Source organism: Scatophagus argus, chromosome 10 (genome assembly GCF_020382885.2).
Source record: "Scatophagus argus isolate fScaArg1 chromosome 10, fScaArg1.pri, whole genome shotgun sequence".
In the NCBI taxonomy this organism is placed as follows: domain Eukaryota; kingdom Metazoa; phylum Chordata; class Actinopteri; family Scatophagidae; genus Scatophagus; species Scatophagus argus.
Genome location: NC_058502.1, coordinates 16,518,154 through 16,545,790, shown reverse-complemented (window position 1 = coordinate 16,545,790; position 27,637 = coordinate 16,518,154). Strand labels below are relative to the sequence as shown.

At 40.4% G+C, this 27,637-nt stretch overlaps 1 protein-coding gene across 2 annotated transcripts in view; it reads right to left on the bottom strand.

Annotated features, from left to right (window-relative positions):
- Positions 1-3,632: 3,632 nt before the first annotated feature.
- The window catches only part of disc1 (DISC1 scaffold protein), a 42,267-nt gene continuing 18,262 nt past the window's right edge, over positions 3,633-27,637 (bottom strand). For both annotated transcript variants that reach the window (XM_046401683.1, XM_046401684.1), the window contains exons 10-14: positions 22,722-22,782; positions 16,010-16,247; positions 13,368-13,412; positions 7,259-7,382; positions 3,633-5,255 (exon numbers count right to left, since the gene is read on the bottom strand). In XM_046401683.1, coding sequence (XP_046257639.1) covers positions 5,053-5,255; positions 7,259-7,382; positions 13,368-13,412; positions 16,010-16,247; positions 22,722-22,782 — 671 coding nt within the window. In that variant the 3' untranslated portion in view covers positions 3,633-5,052. The remainder of the gene's footprint in view (positions 5,256-7,258; positions 7,383-13,367; positions 13,413-16,009; positions 16,248-22,721; positions 22,783-27,637) is intronic.

Genomic DNA, 27,637 nt, shown 5'->3' with positions numbered 1-27,637 from the left:
ATCTCCCTGGAGGAATTACTAACAATATGTTTTTCCTGCTTCGACATCAAAGTAATAATCAATTTTCTGTAGCTTCCGCTGCTGGATACACTGCTGGTAAAAAAGTGTACCCTATTCCTCTTGATCTTACACATGGGAGAGCAGCACAAAGCATCACTTTGCTCAAAACAAACCCAAACCATTTTGTTTCAAAAACACTGTCATAACTGTTGTTTAAGGCTTGACAGTGATGTTTCACAAAGGAACGTGGATACAGTAAATCTTCTTAAAAAGATTTGATGGTGTGTCACATAGAGTTCCTCTTGGCTTTGATCTTATTACTCTGATGGTTTTTGGGCAAAGAAACAAGCTTAAGCCTTTAAAGGGATTGCCTTTGGGAAAAGCATTTTAGAGCGGTCTGACGAGCACTTGTGATTGGGAATAAACACAAAGTATGTGATTATTCAAAAATATTTGTCTTTTAATCAAATCCCTCTAAAATGTGTTCAGCATGTTTCCTGAGTGAATTGTGACTAATCTGAAGCCCACAGTCTTCATGTAAGACAGTTTACACACACAATTCTGTATGTATGATCTAAAGATTTGTGAACACAACACACTGATGCTCTGCAGGCCTGTATCCAGGAGAGGCTGCTGAGGTCATGAGTGGCAGTCCACTTAATCCCAAAGGCTACCCTACCCTAAGTAAATCTGTAAAAACTGAAGTGATTCCATTATTTGTGTTCATGTTTCATTAAGGGGATTCAGCTCTCTTTATCCTGGGAAATGGAAGACACAGTGACCGCACGGCAGTCTCTGAATCAACAATAATGTAAAACAGATGTTACCTGCATGTACATGTGGCGCACAGTCACTCTGTATCACTATGTTAATGAAAGACTACAGACACATTTAGTGTGAGGAAATACTTCAGGCATCATGAAGCCTCATCACATGTACATCCATCTAGTGTTGCAATGTTGATATCAGGCGCTGAGCTATAAATACAAATCTACGCTGTCTTCAGATTGGATCTCTCTGCACTTGCACAGACACATGTTGCACACACAGCTTCTACTCCTGTTTTCCTCCTGTGTTTCTTCAGAAGACTTCGCAGTTTTTCCATGTGTAATTTTTAAAAGGGTCACCTTGTAAATTAGACAAATCAAAATGAAAATGATATGGAGACTGCAGATCCCACTGGCCCAGTGTTCATAATTAAGTGTGATTTTTAACATCACCATCAGACCACAGGAAAAAGAATAAGGCAGGCTGTTTCCTCTTGTCTCTGCACAGTGTGCTCTGTTGCTCATTTGTGCCATGCTTTATTTGCTGGTCTGACAGAGGAACATGTAGATGCTGAGTCAAGAAGACTTGCAATTAATATATTTAAAATGCTTATTAATTCCACAGGAATTTCCCTCCTTTTTTATTGCTCAGTTAAATTTATTCAATAGTTGAGTAACATGCAGAGTGAATTTGAATGAGCTCCTAAAACTACTGAAAGAGTCAAAATAAAAGGTCCCTTGCAGACAGTGATGAGTTCAGTGTCCAGTAATGCTCTGTATGAAAACACATCTGCGGAGGGTTGACGTCTCTGACTCAGTGACCAGAACTGACATGCAATCGCTCACACATAACAAAAGGTGTCTGTCTCAGAGGGGCACACTGTAACCACAGAGAATGTGAAAGGCATGAACACACACACACACACACACACACACACACACACACAGTCGTGTTTCCATCACTTCTGGGGACAGCACATAGACTTACATTCATTTCCTGGAGGCTTAACCACCATCTAACCATAACAACAAACATTATTTGCCTAACTGTGATCCTAACCTCAACCTAACCTTAAAGCAAATTTTCACCCTGATATTTAATGATTTACATTGTGGGGACTTTCGAGCATTTTGTCCCCACAAGTTAGGCTGGTCATCCCAATGTAACTGTGTAAACAGATGTTTGTCCCCGCAACTACAGGACTACGCATCCACACACACACACACACACACACCAAAAAAAAAAAACTAAAACAAAAATACAAAAAAACAAAAAACCCCTCAACTCAATTTGCATTTGCAGCGGTGCAAGGGGAAAATCTGCAACACCATCTATGGTTCTCCCACGGTTCAGAGAGTTTGTACATGCACCTGTCAGACAACATAATACCTCAGCAGGGAATCAACCAAGATCCCACACTCAAATCTTCTGATACAGACACACTCCTAAAATCAGTCATTCATTTATAATCAGGGCGGTGGAACATTTTTCACAAAACCAGAGAAACACTGGGACAAGGAACTGAACTTAAATTTGCATATCATTTTCAGATGCCTCAGGATTTTTTCCTGGTTTCGTTTTTGTTTTATTATTTTCTTCATTACTTTGAAGGCAGAATCAGTTAGAATCCTGTGTTTATGCACAACATTACACATGAAAATTGTTGTTGTTGTTATTGTTTAATTTATTTAATGAGTGTGAGAAAGTGTCATGCTGCCCGAAGAAAAAAACTCCAAGAGACAATCTAATTGACCATTTACCAAACCACTCACTCCACTGAACAGCTATGGAGCAGCCACAGCTTAGCACCCATAACTTGGCCTGTAAAGCTTTCGATTTCTCCACATGTTGAGGTGGTGCACATGGGCTGCTTTTTAGCCTATCCTGTCCAAAAACACAAAGACAAGAGCAAAAGTTTAAGTGTACTTGTCTATTCTAATGTAAGCTGTGTGTTGAGAAATGTTAGCATGTCAGGCTAAAGTCATTTCAGCCAAAAAATGAGCGGTTGCTGGCTAGAAATGCCTGTTTTTGTCTACCTCTGTCTAAAAAGTACGTATCTCAAGTGGTAAATCTGCAAAAGCAACAGAAACTAAGGGGTGGATCTGACTGAACTGTATGGAAAAAGTACAGAAAGAGAACAGATGAAAATATAATGCCACAGTACAGTATCATAGCAACCAAATTGCAGAAACAAAGGACTTACACTGCATGGTGCTTCATTTTACATCAGGAAACATCTTACCCTGCTACATTTGCCTGCTGAAAACCATCTGGGTTTTTCTCCGTGGCCATTTTATGAGCAGAGCTGCCACGCGGGGCACAGTATGGTGCACGCACAGATTCAATTACGTGGTGGGGTATTTGGCAGGAAGATGTGTGTGCCAGGCTCTGCCTGTATGCTGCCTGGAGATAGATGTGGAGACTTCTGGCCTGTGAAGTGGCTTGCAACCTGTCTATAATGCCAGAAAGGCCCACTGTGCTGGTGCAGAAAACCCTGAGCCCTCAGCTGTGTTTACTGCATAGAATGCAGGTCTGCAGACACGCCTCTGAGGATCCCTTAACAGCCTCGTGCTCAAAAAACACAGGGCAGAATCAGATGGAGACAAAGCAACACCATCCCATTTCCCAGCCATGTCCTTTGTGAGGCTGCCTCCCAATTAGCCACACCGCCGCTGCTGACACAAGATAACAATAGAGGCCCATGTATCCCCTAAAGGCCTCACTAGAGGACCTTTATTACCGTATTGATATCTCCTACATGTCACTTCTACCCTCATTTGCCTGGCTGCATGCCTGCACATCCTATATGAGGGAAAATCACCAGAGAGGCTGTCAATACGAGAAGAAAATAGCAGGACACAGCATTAGGTTGAATGGTGCATGCTGTAATTAGTGAGACACTTTAAGGAATAAATATAAAATATGATACAGCATATTCAAGCTGCACAGTAAATTTCAAAAACTGATTAATCGGTGAAAATATGAAAATGCTTCTGGCAAAAATCAGGTGACACCCACCTGGTGGAATGGACAAGAATCTTCTGAGCTGACATAAAATAAAAACAACACATAATCAGTCGCAGATAAAATAATTTTTGAAAAAACAAACAGCAGTCGCAAATACAAATCTTTTAGCCTCAATATTCCTTACATGCACAAGTCACAATTTGACTATTGTGACGCATGTATATTAATATACAGAGCACAGACTGCTTTAAGACAAGGAGAAAAAAATCTAAATATTGCATTTTCCACACAGAGAAAATAATAAAGTGTTTAAGTTAGCTCATATTCTGCAGCACCACAAATTAGTTACTTCATGGAAAAAATTACATATAAAACATATAACTGAATTCCAATCGTACAGAAAAACACACAAAAGTGAAAAGTGGTCAGCTGACCTAAAAATTAAGCATTTAATCGCGCAAAACTGTATCAGTAAAAGATGTTCAGATTGTCCACTCAATCATATGGTTGTCGGGAGCAATTTTTCAACTTCAGTTTGGTTGGCTTTGTTATGCTTTTAGTCACTGAATTTTAAAGTGGGACTATGCAACTTTTGAAAGAAGTAGTAACACATTATAACATGCTTGCTCAGTTCAATCCACTTCAGTGGTTCAGCTTTACTACAACTGATGGTGGATGGAGCTGTAGCTAATAATACCAAATACTTTAGATATTCCTGTGTACCTGTATTACTGACTCAATTCACTGACTGCGGCCACAAGTTGCTGTTGTTCATCAAAGTTACACAGTCTCAACTGTAACTCAACCGAAAAGCCTCAGTTACCCAAATGATCACATATAACTGTTAATGTTTGTACGGTAAAACCAAAAAAAAAATAAAATAAAATAAAAAAACATATCACCTCATTGCTTAGCGATTGGAGCACATGATAAGAAAGCCTGCATCCAAATAACACATAACTGAAACGTACTGTATGTTGGCTATGTGGCCTAAGGCACTTTTTCCCTGGTTAAATTTAAGGTGGCAAGATTTGAAAAACTTCTTCAGTGTGCGCTAAAGTGTCTTATATTTTACATTTATATCAAAATCCTTCATATGGTTTTTTTTTTTTCCATTTGTAGATGGATTAAATCTTACAGACTTTCTAAGGCTTTGTACTGAAAACTTTCAGCAGTACCACAGAGGCTGGTTTAAAGCCCTTTGAGCGAGGCTTTACAGTAAATGGATATAGGGTCACTCCTACTGCAAAGCTGAGGTCAGGCTCTCAGAGAGACGGTCTGTGTGCGAGTGGTCATAAAACACTGCACGCATCCATTTCAAATACCCCAGCTGTCACTGAAGTACTGGTCCTCTTCTTCCTCCTCTTCCTCTTCTTCTTCTTCTTCCTCAGTCTCATTTTTCATGAGATCATCATCCTGTAGCTCACTCCCATCCTCTTCCTCTTCTTCTTCCTCTTTGAGCTGTGTGAACATGGTTTGTAAAGTGGCTTTTACTTCCTGAACCTCCCTTTCTAATGACTGTGCACTGTGAGTTAAGGAAAAATTCAGCGCTGCAGACACAAACTGAGAATTACATATTAATATGTAAATAAAATGCATGCTAGCAGACAAATAGCGGGACAAATGTGCCACTTGTGGCTCCTGGATGGTTAATGGTAACAGCAGCGGACAGCCATAACCTGATGAAGTCATCAATATCCAATTTGGCCACCGCACGGATTACTGGGACAGATCATCAAGTCATACCCAATTTAACCCCATCCAATTCACTATTCATGAGCTCATCTTGTCTGTGGAGCTGGGTGGCAGTGTGGGGACCCAAGCAAACAGACTGCCCAGCTAAATTATTCATAAACCATGGATGAAACGGGATAGACGCTGTCATCAGTGGGGGGATTGTTTAACCTGCTTAGAAACTCAAATTAATCGTGTGAGTGTCCAGCTTAAGTGGCAAATCAAAGGGATGGTTTTGATGGCAGATGGGGCCTGATGGCTCGTTTTACTGTCTGAATGGACACAGATTGGACTCATTCATAATTAACCAGCCATTAAAGAGCTTTTCATGAATACTGCAGAAGGTTCGACAGGACTTTAAAAGTAACACGGTCCAAATGGGATGGTGGAGTTCAGAATTATGTTGAAGACCTTTAAGACAAGCCTCAGACTCAGATTATTTTGCCTATCCATCTCTCTTTTTCAGTTCCAGTCTCTGTGGTCATCCATCCACCTCCTTGTATTGAGAGCAGGGACTCAATTAAGACCCTCGGAGAATGAAGGTTTGATCTTCCTGTCACTATGGCAACTGCAGCACCATCCCCAGTTCTGTATCTGTTCAATTTCTGCAACCCAACAATAATATTGTCCTGCATTTTCAGTGTCCTCAAGTGTCCACGGTGCTTTTGCATGAGTGCATTGACTTTAAAAGGCTGAAATGAATGACATGTAAGGACACAAAAACAGAGATGTGGAGGGAAGCAGGCCAATCTGTGTCTATCTGCGACTGCCAGGCTGCATTGATATCATGCACACAGTGGAGGAGCCTGCACTGACCCCTGACAGCACAGCAGGGGACATGAATCTCTAATAAGATGCGAAAACAGTCTGGCCTCCCTTCAACTGAGAGTGAAGGATGTGCTGCATAAAATGCAGCTTTTAGAGGTCATAAAACTAAATAAACATCTTCATCAGGTTAGTAAAGTATTTCTGGCAGCTTGTGTTCAAAAGAGGAGAAATGAGGCATGACACTAAATAAATAAAAAAAAAACAGCAGGTTAGGTGGCAAATTTTCTTCACCCCCTTGTTGAAATATTGCCTTTTCTATCTCTTAATAAGCCCACGGTGTAGAGTGGAAAAGTGGAGCGAGAAAAACACACTAATCTATTTCCAATCAGCTTTCTAATTAGCGCGGAAAATGATGTATTGTGACCTGTAATCAGCTTCAACAGTTTCATTTGAGTCATTATCATGGATATTGTAATTTCCTCCAAGCCAGATACCAGCAGGTGGAAGTGGGCAGACGGAGGAAGGGACGGGAGGAGGGAAGGGGAGGGTCAGCAGGAAGATGGACATTAAAATATGACAGAAGCGCAGTCATTACAGTGACATTCCTCTATCTGTGATGGCGCTGCCCCTGTCAGCCAGCCTTAATCTCAGCCATGGTGACTGGCAGCCCGTGTGGAGGACCCTCTAATAACCTTGCTTGGACTTTTACCATTTCATTTTCCAGTTGGCACGTCCAACCTGTCAAGAAAAATCCTCTGATCCCAGTTTATCTTCAATTCCCTCCCTGAATGGACCCATAATGTCAGATAAAGCAGTCTGATTTTTTTTATTTCCTCGAAAGGTAAAGTCATTGAGCATCAGCCAGCCTAAAGGTAGTTTGGACGTGTCCTTTTGAGAGCTCGAAGGCCTCAAGGAAACTGGGTTCTTAAGATGGATGGACACAGACAGAAACACACACACACACACAAATAACATATGATTTATATGATATATGTATATTTAGAGAGCCATGAAAGGATATGGGTGAGGGCCTGATCCCGGTTCAGTATGGCTGTCTGCAATTCATCTTCCAAGGTCATTAACCTGTCACTGATCAGCTCACAGCGCTCCGTCAGGTCTGCAGCCTCAGGCTCGCTGCACCCGTCCTAGCAGGTAAAGGAAACAGGGAATGAAATGATGGATAAGGAGAGGAAGGGAGGATCAACAAGTGAAGCTGCAATGATTTAAATATATGTGTCTGATATTGAAAATTAACAATAAAATATGTCTATTTAGCAATAATACTGGTATAACAAATTCATCACTTGGCAAAACAACATTGGAACATTAGCATTATCATTTATTGCCATCACAACGCGCAGGTATTTGAGAGTTCACTCAAGTATATATTACTGCAACACACATAAGGGTCTGAAGGTGGACCCTTTGTGAGTACAGCATTGACACACCAGAAGCAGAGTCATCATGAGTCTCTTGTCTGGATCGAGCTCCAAAAATACTGCGTCCTGCATTTCAGCTGTTAGTGTTAACTCATACAACTGCTGTCATATCTCAAAAGACAATAATCAAACTTGTGATTAGAATTGACTTGATGTTGAACAGTACAGAGTTAACACTTGCAGCATTAATGTGTTACTAGCCTAATCTCATATCTACCATCAAACAAATAAAGAAGCTACTGCAGACTGGTGACATACTAAATCTCTTTTACATCCAAGACCAGTCAGTATGTGTAATTGAATAAGAGAATAATAAGAATTCATTAACTGAATTTATAATTGACTGGTTGTAGAGGCTCACATTAAATGGTTGCTGTTACACAAGCATCTTAGGACATTTCTTGACTTGAGCTGTTTCATTCTTTCTTTAATCTTAATTTTAATAATGATGGCATATGTGCTCATATTGTCACACCGCGGTGAGGTATTGTCTTGTTTTGAATTTATGTCTCGTGATTTCCTGCTTTATTTTGAAAAGTAACTCTCCTCTCGTTTCAGGTCACTTGCCCTTCCTCATGTGTCTTCAATCTGATTGTCTCCTCGATTACCCGATTGTATCCACCTGTCCCTCATTACCTCCATGTGTTCAAATAGTCTGCGTTTCCCTTGTCTTGTGCCAGTGTGTTTTGTCTGTGCTTTGAGCTTCTTTCCTTTCTTTTGCTTCTGCACTAGAGTGATTTTGTGTTGTAAGTTTCAGAGATTAGGATTTATTCATTTGTTTTCCTTTTCCTCTGTAGGAGTGACTTTTAGTTCCTTCTTAAATTTATTTAGTAGCTAGTTTCTTCTCTGCATTCAGAGTGATTTTTGGTTACTTGTAGATCTTTTCTTCCTTTAGTTATTTGCCTCCTGTTGGATGATTCTTAGTTTTAGTGACTAATGTATATTTCATTTGTAATTTTTCATAGGTCTTTAGTTATCTCTCTTCAGAGATTTATAGATTTCATTGTTGTGCGTCTTCGTGTTGAAGACGTGCTCAGGTAGTTTCCTAGCCTTTTGATTTGACACTCTGTATGAGGTATCACCAGGCTGCTTTTACTTAATAAAGTCAGCTTTATTATCCACTTTCTCTGCGTCTGAGTTCTGCCTGAGCCCGATGGTGACACGTATAACCATGAGTCTGAGCTCGACACGGAGCGTTTCAGAGTTTCTGAGACTCATTTAATCTCTATCACATTAAATCTTTGATGTTTCAACCATTTACTGATTTGAAGTGGAGAATAGCAGACTGCCAAGATCTTTGTTTGGTAAAGCGCTGTGGTCATCCTCTACACAGCATACACCACAGGGGGGCTGCGCTGACAACACTGAGAGGCGTATCTGCAGATGACCTGAGGATGTTGCGAGACTGAGCGTGTATTAGAGTGTGGTGGGAATGTCAGGTTGGTGGAAGACCAGGGTGCAGTGGGGCAGAGCATTCAGAAGGTAGAGCTGGCCGTAATTAGAACACACCCCTTTGCAGACATCATGTCCTAGTTTCTTCACACTTATCAAGCACAGAGAACATAAGCACACATGCGAGAGTACACACGCTCCCTTCAAGCAAACAGACATACACACATGCACGCAGACACCAGTGTTCTCCTCAAACAGCACATAGAAATCTGACTCATAGCTGCAGGTAGGAAATATCAACTCCCTGCAGCTCAGAGGTGTCAGAACAATCACTTGAAAGTTGTGTCTCTGGTCTGTGTCCTGGAATAGCACTTCTTCTCTGGATGATGTAACATCCCAAAAGAAGTGTACAACAACAGCAGGCCTGAGGCACGACGATATGTGCAAGTCATCCCTGATGCAATTAAGGAATTAAGTAAGACTTAAAGGCAGAACATCCCACAGGGCAAAGGAGCTAAAGAAAACATCATGTTTTGTGTGTGGGGCACTTAAATGAACAAGCATTCACTAAAACAGCTCTGTCCTCAGGCTTCATCTTATGTGACACTGGAACTTCTGCAACAAGGAGGGAGACAGTCATCTTATAGATTCTCCAAGCCGTTTGTTGTCAAGATAAGAGCCCTTTGTTTGTGCAGCTGATTGATTCTATACTTTCCAGCTTCCAGTCAGCATTTGCAAAGTCAATACAACCACTGGGGGGAAAACAAAAGTTCACTTTACAGAATGACACTGTTGAAAACATCCCTGACAGGTTGTTACACGAACCCTTCAAGAAACTGTTAGGGCCATTCTAAATATGTTATGGTGCTCCTGGTCGTGAACAAATCAAAAGAAATCACCCATAGTTACCATAGTTACCTGTGCCTTTGACACTCAAGAAAACTTGGCAAATGAGATTTTAACAACACTTCAAGTTGCATGTTTAAGACTGTTGTGGGGCTAAAGTTATGAGACCAAAAGTTAAAATAAAGCAGACTGCAGAGGCATGAACTTTATAAAGTTATGTAGAAAATTAGTTGATAAATATTCAGTCTCATGTATACACAGGTATACAATTTTTTACAAGGTCTGTAAATTCCCCTTTGTCGGACAAATAAAGGTTTTCTTATTCTTAATCGTAGGTATGGTTATTTAAGCGATAATCAATGAGAAGCAGCAGGTAACTGAGCATGTTTTTCAGTGTGTACTCAGGATAAACACCCAAAGCAATAATATTGCACTGGTGTTGCACTAAAGGTAATAATTGCTTGTACAGATGATAGAACAGATGGATTCTTTTTAACTTCACAAGGAAATTAACTCTTGAGATGATGAACTTGTGTCTTAACTTGTGTCATTGTTACAGCTGATAACTGTTCCTGGTACCTTGTTAGTAAGTTACTTTTCAAATAATAATAAATACGATGAGTTTCAAAGATAATCAATCATCTACACATATGTGCAGTGACAGAATGAGGTGTTAGTCTGTAGTGTCCCAGTTCTGTACTTGATACAATTTCATAGTGGAAAAGTGGCTAAATAAAATATACTCCAAGAAGTAAGTATGTAGACTCAAAAAAAAAACTTTGGGTGTTTGCTTTGTTCCAATTCAGTGACGAATTTTGTGCCTTGGTTTGTTTGTGTTCATGTGGAAACACTCATGCATGGTCCAGAAGTAGTAAACAAAGGCCACATGCGAGCAAGCTGTTCGCTCATTGGTCAGAAATATTTACAGGAATATTGTTGTAATTGTTTTGTGCTTATGTGATTAATAGCAATACCAATGTTCATTAAATGAACCAAACATCCACTTCCAGCGAGCAACTAGACTGCAACTATGAAACAATATCCTGAAGCTTCGTATTAGAAGACTGCCTCAAGTCTTTGCTGTCAGAGATGGGCTCTGATGTTTACCACCAACAACCTTTATTAGATAGCTGCACCAGTGTGAAACAATGTCCCATCAGGCAATGAACAGGCCAGCTGTTTGGGATGGTAGAATCATTTAAATTCTGGATGCTAACAAACTGCTTCAGAGATTGAGTAAAGGCAAGTGCAGACCATCCTCTCTCATCCATGTGACTGCTGTGTTCACATATTCCCAAATGAATCAAATCTGGTGGTGAAATACAACGGATTTCCAAATAACTGGTCCAAATGAGGCAGGTGTGAATGGATCCCTATACTTCCTTTTTGTTTTTTTTCAAAGAGAGAAATATTTAATATTTTTATTAATACTTTTTTGTTTTACAAGATCTTCCTGGGACTGTCTCATAACCATCCGAAATTTACTTTAATGTTTTGCACCCGTCGAGAGTGTCTATCAGTCCTAACAATCTCAAAACAGTTTTTTTAGTCTGCATGATGGCAATTTTGAGTGTAATTTTGTCAGTATTTGAATGTGAGGTAAAATTGGGATACAGATTCAGTTTTTTAGTGTGCTGTTGGGGCACACTGCTGTCCAACAATGCACAATTCTCCACAGCTTTTCGAAAAATAATACTTGCTCCTAAAACAGCATACTGTATATAAGGATACAGCCCAAAAACATTGAGACCTTTGGGAATACCTTGGAAAATAAAAAGTAAATCGGTTAAAAGTGGCAGCGTAATCTCTGAAAAAAATGTCTGAAGTGGAAAAATGCATGTACTTTTTGTAAACTGACTGCAGTGTCACAGTATACCAAGACAATAAGTATATAGTAGCTACAGTATACAATTGTGTTGAACTGTGACACAGCAATCAACACAATTGTGACAGGAATGGCATAAACAAAAAACTACTAACAAATCCAATCAAAAGCCACCAACATTTCAATTTAATAATGTCTCTATTCTTGTTTGGTAGTGTGGGTCAGTATGAAGAGGGAATGTAAGGACCTTGAAAGGATAAAAGAACAATTAGCAGAGATTAGAAGAAAAAAGAGTGGTGCTAGAGCACACACTTGCACACATGCACACACACCAATCAATCTCCATTGTGGCAGCAGGGCAGCAGCTTGGCAGCAGCTAAGTGGAAATCATTTACTTAAAGTCATTATGGAAAGGAGAAAGAGGTCAGACGCTCTGCTAGGCAGAGAATCCAGATCCTCCATAGTGCTATCTCAACACTATCAAGACAAAGACACTAGCACCATTTAACAGCCAACATATCATTTGACTCAGTCATACTTTAATGTCAGCTAGATAGAAGGATACATAGTTAAGTTACAGGTCACTGTCATATACACACCTTGTGCATGAGCATAAACTTCCAGCCTTAGTCAGGCTACTGTGGCTTGTCAAGCTTTAATTCTCACACAGCACGTTTGCAGCTTATCATAACAGTGGCAGATTATCCATGGAGATTTTTGTTAATTCTTTGAAACCTTGACTTTACACCTGGGCTTACAAAAAGCAGGTTTCTCATTTCTAACCAGTGTCGAGGTGAAATAGCTGTCATAAGCAAATTTTAATCAGCTGCACCGTGACTGACTAGCTAATTAAGTTAACATGAACTCTGTGAGATGGCTGATTTTTTCTGTGTTTTCAGAGTTGACTTGTGTTTTTTAAAAAAACGGCTCTCAGGACCAGCTGATGTGTCTGACAAATGCAGCACTATCTCAGATAATGAGTTTCTGGTGGTTGCCTTGGAAGTATCACTTGGTTAAGCTACGACTGTAGGTTGCAGGTTTAAATAGGATAAACACTGCTCAATCCATTCCTCATAGTTTTGCTCTTGAATTTTTGATTTTGGAAAGGCATCCTCCAAACTCTATGAAGCCCTGCTCTCACTAGTGTTATATTCTCATGCACAGTACTTCATATTCACATATGGAAAAATTCAAAAATTTGATGACCTGCCATATTGGTCATGGCTCTGATAGTGTAGTAATTCTGTTTAAGTTTTGACAAGTTGCTAAACTGGAATCTATTAGACTCAAAGATATACACATAACAAGTACAGGGTTCTCTATCTGCCAGGTGTAAATGAGAAAATGTATGAATTTAAGAGAGGGAGGCGCTGAACAGAGAATACATACTCAGCAAATCCTCTGAATGAAAAAGATCTGGGAATGCCAGACAGTCCATGACAGCAACCAAGGCTTCTCATGTAGATCAGTATTGATCAGAGAGTCAGAAAGGCAACAGAGGTCATGTTTAAGTTAAGGTCAACTAATTGATTCTCCTGTGGCCCAGTAAGACCACTCATCAATGCAGCTGACGCTTTAATTACACTGATAACATTCAACCATACAGAAAGAGTGTTAGCATTACCAACCTCTGGGTGATTATCCTCCATGCAGAACAAAAACTCCTCCAATTTCTGAAACAAAAGGGAAAGATTTGTTGAGGCCACACAGTCACAAACCTTCTCATGAATTATTGAAAATGCAATTATGTTGGCTGTGTACTGTATGTGTGCTGCATCATCATAACGAGGAAAGGCTGTAATTATTCATCAACAAAACTGACAAGGAGAAAAGAGATTAACTGGCTCATCTGTACTGCAGGTTTCCTTTGTTAGTATACAAAGTGAGTAATTGTACATTCTTCACCAAGGAAGGAGGTAATTACTGTACCTACTGGATGCTAACATATTGTTTGTGGCTTTAGGGTAAGTACATAATAAGGAAGGGTAACAACAGGTAATAATCAGCAAACTTTTAATTATTGTTTTTTTTTTCTTTATTAAAAATTGTGTAACACCTAACTTAACTCTCCAGTAGACACAGGCTGACCATTTATAACTTTTCTGGGGTCAGATAAACACTAAAATCTTAAACCAATCACACAGTCTTTGCTCTCTCCAATTACATCCTCCGCACAGCAAAATATATTCTGTCAAACAGAGTTTTAAGGTACAGATTGTAAAGGTATTTTGGCATCCAAATTATAAAAGATTCTATCTCTCTCTCTAAGAGAGACTAAGACTGTCTCTGTGTGCTGCCTTGAGATGAAAACACTCGCGTCTACCAAATCCGGGACATTCTTGATATGTGGGTCCTTGAATATTCAGAAAGGTGAAGTAGAAACTTCATTTTCCATATGCATGAAGACAGTAAAAGGCCCGAATATATAAGAATAAGAATAAGTAATAAGTATAAGTATAAGTATAAGTATAATATAATAAGTAAATAATAAGAAGAATAAGAGTTTTGCTTGTGTTTGTTCAGAGTTTTTACACAGTTTATGGAAAAAGTGATCAATCAGTTAATTGTCAAAATAATGTAGACATTAACTGATAATAAGCATAATGGTGAGATGAAGCCCTAGTTTGTTTCCAGTAGAAAAAGACAGAGCTGTGGGAAAAAAACACTGTCCACAGATTGTGCTGTTATCCACCCATCTCTTTGATAAGAGATTACAAGGTGCTTGTTCTTTTGAGAAACATGTTTGCCAGGTAGTTGGGGCATTAATGTGTTGGCATTCATGTTCAATGTTGCAAAGAGGATTTACAGCACAAATGTGTTTTTGTCCATCTTTGTCATAGATTAAAATGATCAAATTCAAAGCAAAATTGTGACTCATTTCCAGAGAAGAGTTCTAAATTGATAGGGTTGGAATAATGTTCTGAAATATCAAGGATTCACACTGAAAATCTGAAGCTTATGAAATGTGTTTTTGCATTTTGCAATGTATTTTTGCATCCTTGGGTGAATTCAGAGAACATTTTGCTACACTGAGCTTTAGAGTTATTGGCTTAGAGGACAGAAAATAAAGCATAGGATGGAGGCAGGAGATCAATGGTTAGCTTTCTCACCTTTTAGTTCTTGAAGAAATGTTAAGAGGGGCCAGGCTTTAGGAGGAGAAAGAAAAGCAGAAAATAGATCCATGCAGTTTGTTAAATGCAGTCAGGCGGGGCACGGAAAGAAGACATCAATGCCAAGTGTATATTTCTGGTTGCACAGAACAAGACTGTGACAGAAGGTAAAGAGGATACAATAGAAGGAGTTATTAAACATTAATATCTACAGCTTCCAGTTTTAATACATGTAAGTGGAAATTCTGCCAACAGCACCAGTTAAAGATGACCGACAAATATTTACTGATGACTGCAGTTCAGCTAATTCATATTGTGTGAATGCAAATAAATAAATTGAAAATGTAAAGTTTTGACTACCGTACTATTAAAAAACAGAAAACACATTAAATCACAATGTGTGAACCAAACCAAAAAATACAGTCTCAAAAAACATGTCTGGCTAGTGTGCTATTTTTTATTAACGCTGGCTCTGCTGGCTTTGTTCCTATCTCTGACGAGACTGTCAGACTATGTGGGTGGAGGAAAGTGTGAGGAGAGGAGAGAATGAGTAGGACTCTGCCCTGAGGCAGTGGACCTCAGCTCACTGTGGGGTAAACCAGCACAGAGTGCTCACACAAACACATGCACACACACCCACACAGACACCACAGCCATGCATTCTTACTAAACGAACATAATTGTGCAGATACAGACTCTTAACTCTGTGCTCTGTAGAATGAACGAAAGGAAGCCAAAATGTTTCCAAATGGTTGCCTCCTTCACGCCCACATTTTTCTCGTTTAGAAATACCTTCGAGCAATTGTGCTAATAGGCTGCTGCTCATCTAACTGTAGTCAACAGACTTTTTTATTGTCACAATAGCTGACTTTACTGACTGAACATGTCCTCTCCACTCAAGTGATAAACTCACTGAGCAGGAAACCTTAATATGAGGTCGGGTTTAACACAGCAGTAATAAAAAGCTAAAAAAAGAAGTGAATCTGAAAAAGTGGCAATGGATGGATGTGAAACGCATACTTCAGAAAAAGGCATCTTTTTATACTCTTTATATTCTGAATCTCAGACTGCACACAATCTGTCCAAGGCTCCGGTATGAATGCCCAGGCATCTAAATTAATAATACATTGTTTGTGGTTAACAAGACACTGCTGTGTTACCTTAGTGAACTCTGAGTTCTGTAAGTTGGCCTCGGGACACCAGCGCCCTCCTAACGCAGTCAGCATGGCACAGTCTTCTTCTTTGGTGCACGGCGGGGCAGGATAAACCGCCTCAGTAGGGAGGTCTTCGATGTCGGCTCCACTGCAGCTGGGAGTCCGCAACTGGAGGCCCCGCAAAAACAGGTGACATGCTTCTAGGTCGGCTTCCCAGATCCGCTCCAAGCCTGGACAGCCACAGCTACAGAGAGGAACAGACCAGTATGTTATGCCATACCATACCATACTATGAATGCAAGCTATTTAAATAATGCATAAACTATCCCATAACATATGATATATGACATCAGGAAAGAAACATGGCATAACAACATGCTGCAGGATATGATGCAATGTCATGCAATATTGTTAAAAGGTGGCACAATACAGTAAATTCAAAATATGGTACAGTTACATATGATATGATACCTTATGCTATACAGCAGTAGATTTATGAATATATATTTATTCATATAGTCACATTTGGTTACTTAAAATTCATCCACTATACAAGCATTGGTCACAAATGGCAAATACAAATAGCAATATGCGACAAATATGCATACTTATTTGATAAGTATGTTGCGTATTAATAGGATAGGTCGACATAGCTCTTAATCATCTCTTTGCAAAAAGTTAGATGAGAGATTCCCATGTCTGTTAAGCATTGACCTGCAGCCAGGAGAGTGTTTATCACTCAAAAAGTCTGATCAGTGAGAAAGAAGCAGAGGGAGGTATAAACAAAAGGTCATACTCTTAAAAAGTAAAAGACCAATAGATCTCTCTCAAATTCTTGTTATTATTTGATATTAAAGATTTGCCTGATTGTATATTTCTGATTATGTTGTTATGGTTGATAATATCGACAGTACTTCCATAGACATTCAGCTAATCCTAGCATAAACACTTGGAAGAAGAAGCTTTAGTTGTCACATATAACCTAGTTGACTGAACTAACCCTAACATGCATGTTTTTATGGTGTGGGAAACCACAGCACCCAGAGGAAAACCACACAAACATAACGAGAAACAAAAATCTGGGTTCAGTTCCTGCTCAGCCAGGAAATGAACAGAACCTTCTTTCTGAGGTTAACCAGTGATCCACAGCACTGCCATGCAAGCTGGAGCACTGCTTAAACTCTTGCATAACTAAAACATAAACAACATATAACATTAATTTGTGACCTGTAGAGGTGCTGACAGGTATATTTTTGAACTCTTGAGAGAACCAGGCAGCTGTTTCAATGCTTCCAGTTTTTGCTAAGCTAAGCTAATGGCATGATGGTAACACTAAACACACAGGCATGAATGTTGACCTTTCCAGCAAGAAAAAATAGGTATTTATAAACCCTGTTATGTGTAATCATTTAGATGTACTGAAAATTGCTTAAGCATGTCGTGCGAATGTTGAATTCACATTTATAAGGCTGTAGGATGGTAAATCTATGGCATGTTGCCAAAGAATGTCGACATCATGATCTCACTAGTATCAGTACAACAGCACATAAGAATCATTTAAAAAACTAATAATATGAATAATACTGAGGTACAGGATGCACATCAGGACTATGAATTGCTGCATGCTAATTAAGCACAGTAATTGTACAGGCACAATAAAGGACATCTTTAATAACATCTTTCCAATCAGGCACTGACAAAAGAGTGACGAGAGAGAAATGAATCATTCAAAGACTGTAATTCCATTGACAAAATGTAATGAGAGCGAATGTCCTGGTAGGCTGCCCTTTTCTTCAAAGAGCTGCAGCAGAGAGGGAAAAGAGAGCCTGGATGTCTTCATCTCTGTTTGGGGTCACTGAGCAGGGGTTAAGGGGTAGAACAAGAAGATTGCTTTTTGTTTATCTACTCATTGAGTTACAGTCTTTCATTACTCTCCACTCCCCCTCACCCTGACCTTGGCGACATTCTAGATGTAAAAACAGAAAAGAACAATTAAGCAGCTACATCTGATGGAATATGTTATTCAGAAAATGAGCAGTGTCCCATTATTTAGATGGTCCAAGGTGGATTTATTTATCAGTATACAACGTAAGGTTGTATAATAAAATGCTATTTCTTTTATGGCTCTCAAACCTCCTCTGGAGTGGAATATTCTTTACAGCTTAACTTTTTGTTGAGGAGATCAAAGTGAGCATAAAATGCGTTTTGCTTATCTGATGATGTGACCTCACACATCATGGGGCGCTTCTGCTTTTGTAGCTTTCACATATCTTTGGCGTTGTTGGTGTGGCGTTCTCTCTCTCTCTAGTCTGTGTTAAAACCTCTGCTTTTCCTGCTTGATGCCAGCTTTCAGTCTTCCTCTGGTGGCTTTCTTACCAAAAGCCAGTTCTGTTTTCTGACCCTGGATAGTGCCATCATCTCTCCATATATTCAGGGTTTTCTGGTTAGGGTGAAACTAAAAATTTGTGTTTGACAGTAATTCCAGACAGCTTATGGTATAAGGTCTTTTGGCTTTTACATTTTCTTCAAATGAAATACTCCCTGGTAACTCACATATGAGACCTCTGACCTTTAAAATATTCATATTTGTTCTTCTTCGTCTTCTTCTTCTCCTTTCAGTGACCTTTAGATGGCAAATCATTCCCAGGTGACATTTTAGGAACCAAATCCATTGATCTTGTTGGAAATTTTATCTTTAATATGGTTTAAGAGACACTGAAAATGCAAAACCTCCACAAAAGAGCACAAATATTTTAAAGTAAGAAACAAAATCTGTCTTTCCTTTATTCCTCGATTCCTCAAACAAACACCCTTGTTTCCAGGAATCCATCTTGTGCAGAAACCAAACTAAAGCTGACAGGACGCGGGAACAGAGATGTGGATTTTAAATATACAGTATGAGATGCATCAGAAAGGAAGGAATAAATGTCCTCAGTCTCTCTGTATGCGTGGATTTCCAACCCAGAAGGAGATTCTCTGTCACAAACACTGATTCTCACAACGACTGATTCAGAATGATAAAAAATACAAAGATTTCATACTCTAGGCACAAATATGCAATATTACATATGAGCCTCTATAATATGTCCAGTATTTTCACCTAGAGAGTGTTTTGCTGCTGCACAGTTAGATTTGAGAAATTGCTCCATCATAAACAAACTCAAAGGCAAAATCCACCCACACAAAATTGTTTAATCTCTCCCTCTATTTCTTTCTTTTTCTCAATGATGAGGCCCTCTGAAAATTGAATGCCACTTGTTTTCCAGCCCATCTCCTGTCTGAAAAGACTGCCAACCTCTGTACCCTGCCAGCACACCCCTCTTAGCCGTTCTGTAACCTTCGTTTGGCACACAGACAATAGAGAAATTGCTTGGGCCCAGCCCCCCGGCCCTCGCCAATTCGCCACTCAACACCGCTGCCTCTGAATTCTGCTATGGTTGGGACGCACCCAGTGAGCCATGCCATTGTTATTTGTCTCTTCTGAAGTGGAGAGGGATACACGCACACACACACACACACACGCGCACACACTCATACTCACTCACAGACAGATATGGGTGGGCACACATGTGAACTTGCACACACACATGCCCATAAATCATTCTCTGTGGGGATTCAGTGTTGTACAATTATAATTTCCTCTAAAATGTCAAAGCGAGTCTCATCTATCACAAAGGCTTCAATGACAACCCCAATTCATTACAAGCAACTGGCATTGGCATTAGGGTTCTGCGCATGGAAAATACAGACTACACGTCAGCTCCTAAATATCCCTGTGATGGCGCCCGTCCGTGTGAACTTCTCGTCCGGGGGTTAATTGGTGGCAGTCGCTCGGCCTGCCATCTGACAGTGGCAGGGTGTGGGCGTGCTGCTCCACTGATGGCCCGGTAGTATGAAGGAGAGAAAGGCAAGCAGTCTCACAGTCTCATGTGGGACTGCTGACTGACAGGATTACTCTTTCTCCTTAGGGAATTATGTACACACAGACAGCTACAGAAGAAGGATTATAAATACAACTGTTGAAAGAAGGAGCAGTGCTCCGGTTCTGCTGGTTCCAACAGGTTCTGTTAAACCTCTTTTGAGCTCACACACTGTCAATATTCTGAACCCAGCATTAGGCTATATGTTCAGCCAAGAACAGACAGACTGTAAAAAAAAAAGCTGCAGCTATACTGGGGATCATGCTATGAGTGTATTTTGGGTAAAGTAATCACCAGCTCCCCAAGAAATGACCATCCTGTATAAAATGAAGTTAAAGCAACTTTCACTTACAGTCTCATGTCAGCGCCCGCGATGTTTAGGTTCCACCAAAATCGCAACACAATGAGAATTCACACATTAGACATGAGAACGGAGATGGTGTAATATTGGTAATGCTTCACCTTAATCATGCAGCAACATCTGGAATAACACCAGCAGAGGAGAGGTGCTAATAATGGTGAAATACAAGGTGGTGACTATTGATGAGGTGTGATGGATGGTGGATGTACCAAACTGTTTGCAAGATGGGTGGCTTGATGTCTGGGGAGGTTTTGACAACAGACAGCTGAGCAACCATAGTCCCTTTGTCTCCAAGACTTTGGTTTCTTTTATGTACAAGATTTTGAACATTAAAAGTGACAATAGAGGGTGTTTTCCTCACTCAGTTTCTCTGCTTAGATGCTCTCAACATGTCCTCCCTGTTAACTAAGAGAACATGCCTTTCCTGTGTATTTTAATGACTTTCACACCATTGTGCTGAGTGGCTGGGTGTGGAACCCAGTTGCATTGTATCCATTAAATATGATAAATGACATCCAAATCTCAATAGAGGAATGTAAAATGTAGGAAAAAATACGAGAGGCATTTCCTAATGAAACATCTACATAATGTATTAAACTACTGTGCTGCTAATCTGAAAAAAAAAATGTTTTTTGTTCGGGTGACACACTTACAGCTGCTCTAACATCCTGTTCTAGTCTTTAGCAAGAGAGAGATAATTAGTTTTTTCAACACCATCCGTCTCCACGGAGACCAGACATCTCACCAGTACTAATCTGCCTCTCTCCTCCCCGCCCCCTTCTCCTCTCCTCACCTCTCATCATCGACCGCACTCCATCAACAGTAATGTACATTAAAGCTGACTGATAAAATTTACAGTAGTTGATGGGTGTATGTGTGTGTGTGTGCACATGATGAGACAACTTCAGTCAAGACAAATTTGTGTCACTTTGCCAGACTGGGGCTGATGGAAGCTACTGGTCCTCTTCTAAAGCCAAAGCTGTGCTTGTTATTTGATCTGGATCACCTCGGGTTATGGAAGCTGATCCAAGGTTGGAGAGACAATCAATTAATATAGACTGTGATGAGCAGGACAATTAGTTTACAGCGCCCAGTACTCAAGAAGATGTCCTTTAATGTGATTTTTCTTTCAGTGGTGATGTGGTTAGATACATGTAATCTATATAACTGGGTTTCCAAGCAATGAAGATCTATTGGTGAAACTAAAACAGAGGATCAGTGGACAAACAAGCATTAAAAGGGGGGCATTAAGAAATAAATAAATTAATTAAAAAAATATATATATCTACATTTTTCACATTAGACGCGTGGTGCAGACAGGTACTATCTCGCTCACTCTCTGAAAAATCAAATAAAAACAAAGCACAAAGCAGCCATCTGCCCTATTGACAGAAAAGGTCCAGAGGCATGCTTCCCTGCTGGGCACTGAGATTGCAGCCATGTTGCTCCTTGACCACACAGAGCCCCAGTCTGTGCATCCTTCAACAACAAACAGCCCTCCAGTGTGTGACTGACTCCTGGCTCCCATCCAAAGAAGTGACCCTGCCTCTCCAAGGATGCAACACAGAAAGCTGCCCCCTCTCGCACAACACACACAGAGACATGGGTCAAGCAGACACACAGTGTGTCTGACAATACAGGCTTTTCCAGGCTCAAAATAAGCCCAACTGGCCGAAACTTCCTCCTATGAAAACTTAAAAAAGAGACCGAGTGCAAAACAAAGCTCATGTGGTGTACACAAACACATTACCAGCTCAATTCAACCATCTGTAAAACACAACTGGTTCCAAAATGCTGCTGAATAAGAGCTGATCACATTGCAGCTGCTCAGTGCTGTCTGTGTGCTGAGAAGACGAGCTCTAATCTCCATAAGGAAGCACGAACACATGCGCAGTCTCGACACTTGACTGGGTTCCACACCCAGCCACTCAGCACATCACAATCCTGTTGTGTAACTGTCAGAGAGGCTGGGCAACCACCCGCAACACAACAGACCTGTCCTCAGTGATTTGGGAGCTCCGATGAGCAGACAGACACACTGAAACAGACAGCAAAAGATATTGTTTTGTCTAAAATGTCTGAAATCTCACAGAGGACAGAGAAGGTGGAAACTGAGCTGAGGTATAAAAAATGTCAGTATAGAAAATATGTGAGAAAGTGGGAAAAGGAAGACAAATTGCACAGGTGAGAGACAGAGTGAAATGTGAGAAAGGGGCTGTGGGAGACAACAGCATAAGAAAAAGGTGTGAGTGCATGATGTGTTGGGTGAGGTGATGTATTGGGGAGACGGCGCTCCGGTTAGAGGACAACAGAGGGGAGAGGAAATTCCTTGGAGGCTGTTGCGCTGTTTATATCTCCTTGTTTTGCTTTACTCCTGTGGAATATTGAGTCTTAATGTATGCAATAAAAAGAGTGATAAAGCACAAAACACTCTTACCTGTGAAGTCTGTCCTCCAGTAGCTTGATATACTTAGTAGTGTTCTCTTTAAGACAGCTTTCTGTATGGAAAGAGAAGCAGCGAGAGAACAACAGCTTGTTACTTGCACTTATTAGCCATGTCGAGATATCCAAGCAACAAATCACAACTGTGATGCCATTAAAACTAACTTGTCATTACATTGTATATGAGGTCTGAAACATAAGTAGTCATCCCATTTAGTGATGACAGTGTGCTGAGAAACTGCAACAGTACAGCTCAGTGCAAAGGCCCATCTGTCTCTTTGTTAAGACAAATACACAATTGTGGAAAGATCATTCCCACTGCTCTAAGAGGGGATCAATTTGGAGACGGCCTGAGGATGAAAAGGGATTTTATCATTGCATAGATCCTTATATCGTGCCAGATTTACTGTGGGGTATAAAGTTGGATGCATAGCTAATGTTGCTTCCTGCACCCTTCTGCCAGCAGTGAGCTGTGCCTGAGGAGGCAGGCTGGCTGAGCGTTAGTCAGGATGGAGAGGAGGGCAATCTGAGTGCCGTTAATGAGCTCATGTATGAAACATGAGAATATGCCCCCCGCAGCAGAAGATCTCTGAACACAATAGGATGCACTTTTAGCAAATTGTGCTGTATATATATGTGTGCATACCAGCTATAACATTCAATACAACACAGTGAAACACACACACACAAAGCTGGGCTCATAAATCTGCCCATCCTTACATCCATGCAACTCAACAACCAGTCAGAATCAGTGGTTTTTCACTCGCTGGTGCAGTGGTTCCCAGCTTGTGGCTGGGACCCCCAAAGAAGTCACAAGATAAATCAGGTCATGAACTGATGAACAGGATAGGAAGTAATGAAAGAAAAATAATGTACACTGCTACATTAAATTGTGTATATTTTTTCAGACCTTTCTCTAGTCACTGCTATTCTCTTACTTACTGAGACCTGTAAAAATATTAATATTAAATGATCTAAGAAAGAAATTGGTTTAAGAAATAATAACACATGGGAAATACACTTTCTTGAAGAGAATTAAATGAGAAGCGTCAATACCACTCTCATGTTTGTTCATTAAATATGAAGATATGATCTGCAGCTGGTTTTCAAAGAATAAAGGTCCAACCAGTGGAGACTCCAGGAACTTACTGGGTCAAGAAATAAACCTGCACACTTTGTATGTATGGTTTTTGGGGTTTTTTGTACGCTTTGAACAAACAAGTTACCGTAATGAATAAGCTTTGGAGGTGGGGACTAGCTAAGCCAGCCAAACGTACTGTATGTCCAAAAATGTCACATTCACCAGAATTCACACAGAGAGAAAGTCACCTAATTGGGTGTTCTGAATCACACTGGAGTTTGAAATATAATTTGTATCATTGTCTTGATGATGGCAGTTATTAGACAAAATCAGCTCCAGGATGAGACAAGCTGGGGGCTGGAACAGCAGGGGGAAAAAAGAAAATGTCTGAGACTAAGTAGCTGTTACACACACACACACACACACACACACATTCCTGCCTATACATATAAGACATCTGATGGAGATAGTAAGGACATTTGTGGGAGCTGCATGTGTGTGTCACAGAAAGAAAGAAAGATCTTTCCTGCAGAGTCATTTTCAGTCAAAGTAGCCAAATCCACTCAATCAGAGTGAAGACTGAGGGTACTGGAGTAGCTATCACATATCTCATGAGCAGATCTGCTGTACGTGGACCAGACAGCTCACTTACCACCTCTCTAATTGCTATGTGAGATCCTATCCTACCTGACAGAGTTTCCCTTGTCAACTTCCATTCATGTGGGCTCCGTTAAGCGACATGCAAGGAGTTAGCCACTGAATAATACATGGGGGGCATTAAGCCTGACTTCAGATGGCATGGAGCATGAACAGATGCAAGATGGCAAAGCAGGCTAAGGCTCTAACGGGAACAAGAGCCATACTTAGAAATAATATACTGTGAAGGATAGAAGATGAAGATTGGAGATAAAGACATGAGTTTATTAACTGTTTACTTGATATTTCTTTCTATCCTGATACTGCCAAAGGGAGAAGAGAGTCAGCGTATCACCCTGTCGCAATGCCAACCGGTGGCAAAACTAGTGAGCCTTTTCGGGCGTGACAGATGAAAATAATCTTCTCTTTATAGAATGGGAAGAGACATCAAGCGGCAGAGCCTCCTCCTGCGCTGAGTGGAACCAGAGCACTGGGTGATATTACCACTTCCTGTAAGTCTGCAGGAGGCTGCTGTCATTGGCAGGCCATGCGAATAAAATCAGCACTAAAAATCCCATAAAGAAGAGAGCCACTCTGTTAGTTCCTGATACATGCGGCAGCATATTTGGTGTTGAAGGAATCTCACAAAGGCGTTCACAGAGTAAGCTTTGGAAAATTCATGAGTTCAGCCCCCTGTCACACCAGTGATCTCAGCAGGCACTAAACATCAGTGAATGCTGCCAAGGACCCGGGTCAAAATCGAAGAGGCCATTCATTCATAGTACACACAGAAGTGAGAAACTCTTGAGAGAGGATGAGAATGTGTTACTGGATATTGCAAACAAGCTATTTGCCTAGTATAGGTCTTATTCATTAGTTGAATGGAAAAATAATTACTCCAGCTAAATAGATGTGAAGTTGATAAAAAAAAAAACTGATGAATCTGATGATTAGAATCAGTCGTGTGGACAAGGAGCAGGCATAACGCACAGACGCACAACTTCCAATGATGAAGTTATGAGCTTTAATTAGCCTGCAGAAGTTAACAACGGCAAGGTGTTTGGATTTGCTGCTGCATTATGAGCATTTGAACAGCTCTCTAATTGAAAGTGAATAATGCAGTCACTTCTTCATCTCCTTGTAACAATAAAAGCACCCAACATCTGTGAGGCCTTCGCGTTGTCAAACAAATTAGAGGCGGCTCCGTGCTAACACAGCACCACCGATATGCGTGTTACAAAAGCCTGCGCATAATAAGACACAAGAGAAATTGTGTGTCTTTGTAATTGAGTTGAAGGCACCGACTGTGATTAATGTGTTTAAGCTTGGCTCGGGCTGTTTGAGTGCAACAGCACTGCAGGTAACACAAACACACAGTCAGCATATGCAGACACTCACATGTATCTGAGCTTCACAGCAGCCCAGCAGCATAGCTAATGAAGGAAGAGGGACTGGCTGATATCTCAGACAGACACTCAATAACCCATGATGCTTAAAGGCTGTGGGATCACAAGGCATAGCAGTACACAGATTGCAGCTGGTATGGCGTAACATATTGTGGGGTTATGCGGGAATGCACAACAAAAGGAATGATTTGACAAAAAACTGGCTGTGTGTACAAAATCTGTGCTTGAGTGAACATACACACACACACACACACACACACACACACATACACACATTTCAGTTCTGAGTGCTGAATTGCTTGGACTAAAATGATAGACATACTGCTTGCATTTTAATTTAAGCCAAACACAGTACCTAAACAGAGTTTATTCAGATGAGACTAAGCTAAACTTCATTGTAGAGGGGTGCACAATGACTGAATCTTGGAAGCAGCAAAAGGTCCAACAGAGAGGAACTCAACTGAAATGTGCAGCCATAAAAGCTGTCTCAACAGCTCACCTGCTCACATTCCACCTCCATTAAATTGGCATCTTATAATTTAATTTTGGTATACCTCTGGAAACTCCATTAGCACCAGGCTTTTTCCAAAAAAAAAAAAAACATTCTGAGTTACTTTGTTGAATTTTGAGGAGTTTTGTCGAAACAGACTAAAAGTTCACAGTAGGTAGCATGGCTGTTCAGTCGATATGGTGGTGCCTTGAAATAAATAAATAATAAAACATTTACTAGCTAGCACTTTAAAGGAAAAACTCATTAGTTTAGCAGGTATTTGGTCCTAAGCCAAACTACTGGACTACCAGGTGATGGCACTAGATGGGAAGTCAGTTGGTAATCCGTCCAACCGTTGAGCTGTTTCAGTCTGGACCAAAGTCATCTGTAGTGTCATATTGCTATCATAGCTACGAGGTAACAGCTGCAAGCAACATCTCTGAGCTTTGTGTACAGTGCACCTAGAGGTGATTGAACTCACAGTCGTGGATTTCAGAAGAAGATATTTTATTGATTGATGCGGTGGTTGGAGCTGTTGTAATGGTAACTCAATCAACGTCCCCTGTATTTTTGCAGTAATTAAGGGCAAGGAAGGGCATGAATGCTTTAATACTACTGACAAATTCACAATGGAATGACATCATCTACTATATCACAGGAAAAACGAATACTCCCAGAAATTCAGAGACCAAAACCAGGACACATTCTCCAGGGCCTCCTTAACCACCACACACCTCTCAATCATTCAGACACTCTTTAGGAGAAGAGCTGTCATATGTCTCATCATGTTCTCAACAAAAGCACCCTGAAAGAGGCAGAGTCATGAATAAATCATATATGTCCTGGCCTTTAATATTGGCACTCCATTAAGAAGAATTCACATTTGTTTAATAACACAGAATGACAGTATTTTGATGTACACTTCAGCTGTCGGACTCATATGCACAGGGAGCCTGGCCTTAAGAGGATCCCCACTGCCAAGAAATGGATGAAACTGGAGTGGAAGCTGCGTGAAGAAGGAATAGATGGTGGTGAAAAACTAATTAAACATGTTCCAGTGGATCCATGTGGAGAAGACAACCTACTGTCTTTATCACAAATAGTCAAATTACCTCAATGCCACAGAATATACCGTCTGCATACTAACAATAGCATTAAATAAGCATAACCAGAATACTTGGATGAATCAAGAGGAACACACACAGACACTGCCGCCAAGATTGAATGTTCTCACTCCTGGGGGTCATTTACTCATGTTATTCAGCTCTTCAATTATTTATTTTTAAATTTAGTATCAC